This window comes from Vigna unguiculata, chromosome 4 (genome assembly GCF_037176805.1).
Source record: "Vigna unguiculata cultivar grain cowpea cultivar isolate G323 ecotype 2 chromosome 4, ASM3717680v1, whole genome shotgun sequence".
NCBI classification, from domain to species: domain Eukaryota; kingdom Viridiplantae; phylum Streptophyta; class Magnoliopsida; order Fabales; family Fabaceae; genus Vigna; species Vigna unguiculata.
In genome coordinates, this window is record NC_140795.1 from 34,656,083 (window position 1) to 34,659,172 (window position 3,090).

The following is a 3,090-nucleotide window of genomic DNA, read 5'->3' on the forward strand; positions in this document are numbered from 1 at the left end:
ACTTAGAATAACGCAAATAGGAATACAAAATATAATAAAATCACATGAATGACCTGACAAGGAAAAATAAAATATATGCAATAGGTGAAAACAAAAAAAAAAACAGGACATACGAATCAAATACACAGTTGAAAAAAAAAATAGAAAAAGATAAAGCAGTATTTATAGGCTTGTTGAATAAGTGCCTTCCACACCACGGATCTCACAGCGTGTATATGTGTGAGCTGTGTTTAGACGCTCCTCTATTTAAGCACACCATCTTTTCTTCTTTTTACTTTCTTCCTCTCATCTCATCTACCTACCTATGCCTATTTCCCTCTCTTTCTTCCTCTTTCTCTCAACTTTCTCTCCCTTCATCTTCCTCTCTTTTTCATCTAACATAACATATAAGATACTCACACACACATAACTCAATTCATCAACCACTGTATACACAGTTCTTGCAGAACAAGTTAGATACAGTTTCTTGTTTTTGTTGTTGTTGTTATTGTTGTTGCTGGTTAAGGCTTTTGATTTGATGATGGAAGAAGCTGTTGTGGTTAACAAAGGAGATGAAGCTTTGGATTTGCCCCCAGGTTTCAGATTCCACCCCACAGATGAAGAGATCATCACTTGTTACCTCACAGAGAAAGTGTTGAATAGAGGCTTCAGTGCAACTGCCATTGGAGAAGCTGATTTGAACAAGTGTGAGCCTTGGGACTTGCCCAGTGAGTATTTTTGTTCTTCTGTTATGATTTTCACCTTTCTTCTTGTTGTTGTTCCATTGATCTGAATCGTTGTTTGGGTGTGTAGAGAAAGCGAAAATGGGGGAGAAAGATTGGTACTTCTTCTGCCAAAGGGATAGGAAGTATCCAACAGGGTTGAGAACAAATAGAGCAACACAATCTGGGTATTGGAAAGCCACTGGGAAAGACAAAGAGATTTTCAAAGGGAAGAACAATCTTGTGGGGATGAAGAAGACCCTTGTGTTCTATAGAGGAAGAGCTCCAAAGGGAGAGAAAACAAATTGGGTTATGCACGAATTCAGATTGGAAGGAAAATTCGCATGTTACAACGTTCCCAAGGCTGCCAAGGTATAATAATAATAATAATAATCATGGATTTTCTTTCTCGCTTTTTACAAAAGTGCCTTTTCTGTTGTTTTGAGAGTTTTCTTTCTCAGGTGGTCCTCTTTGCTTTATTTAGTTCAATTGTTCAGATTCTTCAACTTACATAAACTTACTTTTTTCGTTTTTTTTCTTTTATTTTTGGTTTTTGTTTCAGGATGAATGGGTTGTGTGCAAGGTTTTCCATAAGAGCAACAGTGATGTTAACAAAAGGGTACTCCCAAATAACCCTGGCATTGGTCTTCTCAGAATGAACTCAATAGGAGAAGATCTATTTGATTTCTCTTCACTTCCACCTCTTGTGGATCCTCTCTTTGATCAAACCTCACACAACAAACACATTCACAATGATGATTTCAAGGGTACTACTAATAGTACTAACACTCACAACACACCTTCATCAGTTTCATCACCTAAACCACCCTATTACCTTCCCAATTTCATCGACAACAATCACCACACGATGAAGCCCGAAGAATACAGAATCTATCAGAATTTCAACAACGCTTCCACCAGCCAAGGGAATTTCAACTCTAGTAACAACCCAATGGGAATTGGCGCAAGCAATAATCATAACCCCCTTCAAAACTCAACCTTCCACATGTTCCAAGATTACTATATGCACCAAGGCAAAAACAGTTTCCAACAGTGCAAGATGGAGCAATTCTCCAACACCGTGGTCAGTGCCTCTCAAGACACGTGCCTCAGCAACGACAGAAACACTGACACTTCCTCGGTGGTGTCAAAGCAAGACAACAACAACATGGGAAGGAACAAGGCATTGTACGAGGATCTTGATCAAGCTCCTTCATCAGTTGCTACCCTCTCAGATTTGGATTGCCTCTGGGATGATTACTGAACAAGATCAACCAAGAAACTAATCAAACCAAGTTTGCTCATTTATGGTATATATATAGATATACCATAGTTATTTATTTTTCTGATTATCTATATATATATATACAGAGATATATGTTATATGTTAGACAAGGAAAAAGTTCTGGGATACTTATACTGTATAGATTTATATATGATTGATTAAATAGATAATCCAGGTCTTGTTATAGTTAGGTTTTTATTTGGTAGATCAATTAAGGAGAAGGATTTGATGATGCTCATGTACATTTTTTTTTTCTTTTGTTATAAATTAGTGGGTTTGTTGTACTAATTAATTAATGTCTTTATTTGTTTTTCAGTTTCATTTGTATTAATTAATTCTCTTAATTGTAACGAATCTAGTGCAATACTACTTTCAAGTACTTATTAGGAACCATATTTTCATGCCCTTCAATGATCTTCATGTGCGGTACACTTAATATATATTTTATGCTGTGTGGAATATTTCTGTGACATCTCACCAAGAGTGGGGAGAATTAATTCCCAAGGAAAAATTGTGCATTTGTTTTTTCAACTTTAGAATTTAAAGGATATGTGTTGTGGCTTCCTTGCTAGTGCCTCCCACCAAGGCTTGACTATTGTCACCCTTTTAAAGTTAATTTCAAGATGCTTTTGATATAATTAAAACAGAAATTTTCATATTCATTATTATAAATAAATATGAACAAATGGGTACTCAAAATCATATTTAAAATCGCAAGAAATTATACTTTGTACTATTACTTGAGTTATTAATAGCCATAGATAATAATGAGAATTATTTAATGTGAAGACAGAAATTATATGAATGGTAACTAATGAAGTTGATGCAGCACGTGAATAATTCCCAGAATCCGTGCAGAAGATGCCTCTGATGGTGGAATTTCCAGAATATAAATTTTAAAGGACACTATATAATAATTATTACAAACTGTTTCAGCGACATGAAGAACAAAAACATGAACAATGCTAGGTTTCTTGACTGCCGCTTGAATCTTGTGTCTAAAGAAACCTAGTCACCACATGTCTACCTACCCAACACTCCACACTTTGAGTTGTTGTTGTTGTTGTGTTAAATCTGTTTTACGACATTTGTTGAAAATATACA

At 35.5% G+C, this 3,090-nt stretch overlaps 1 protein-coding gene across 1 annotated transcript; it reads left to right on the forward strand.

Annotated features, from left to right (window-relative positions):
- The first annotated feature begins 206 nt into the window (after positions 1–206).
- Positions 207–2,301, forward strand: LOC114180967 (NAC domain-containing protein 87-like). The gene is made up of 3 exons (XM_028067268.2): positions 207–707; positions 793–1,073; positions 1,264–2,301. The coding sequence occupies exons 1-3, from the start codon at positions 518–520 to the stop codon at positions 1,963–1,965; spliced, it is 1,173 nt and encodes a 390-aa protein (XP_027923069.1). The 5' UTR covers positions 207–517; the 3' UTR covers positions 1,966–2,301.
- Positions 2,302–3,090: the final 789 nt, after the last annotated feature.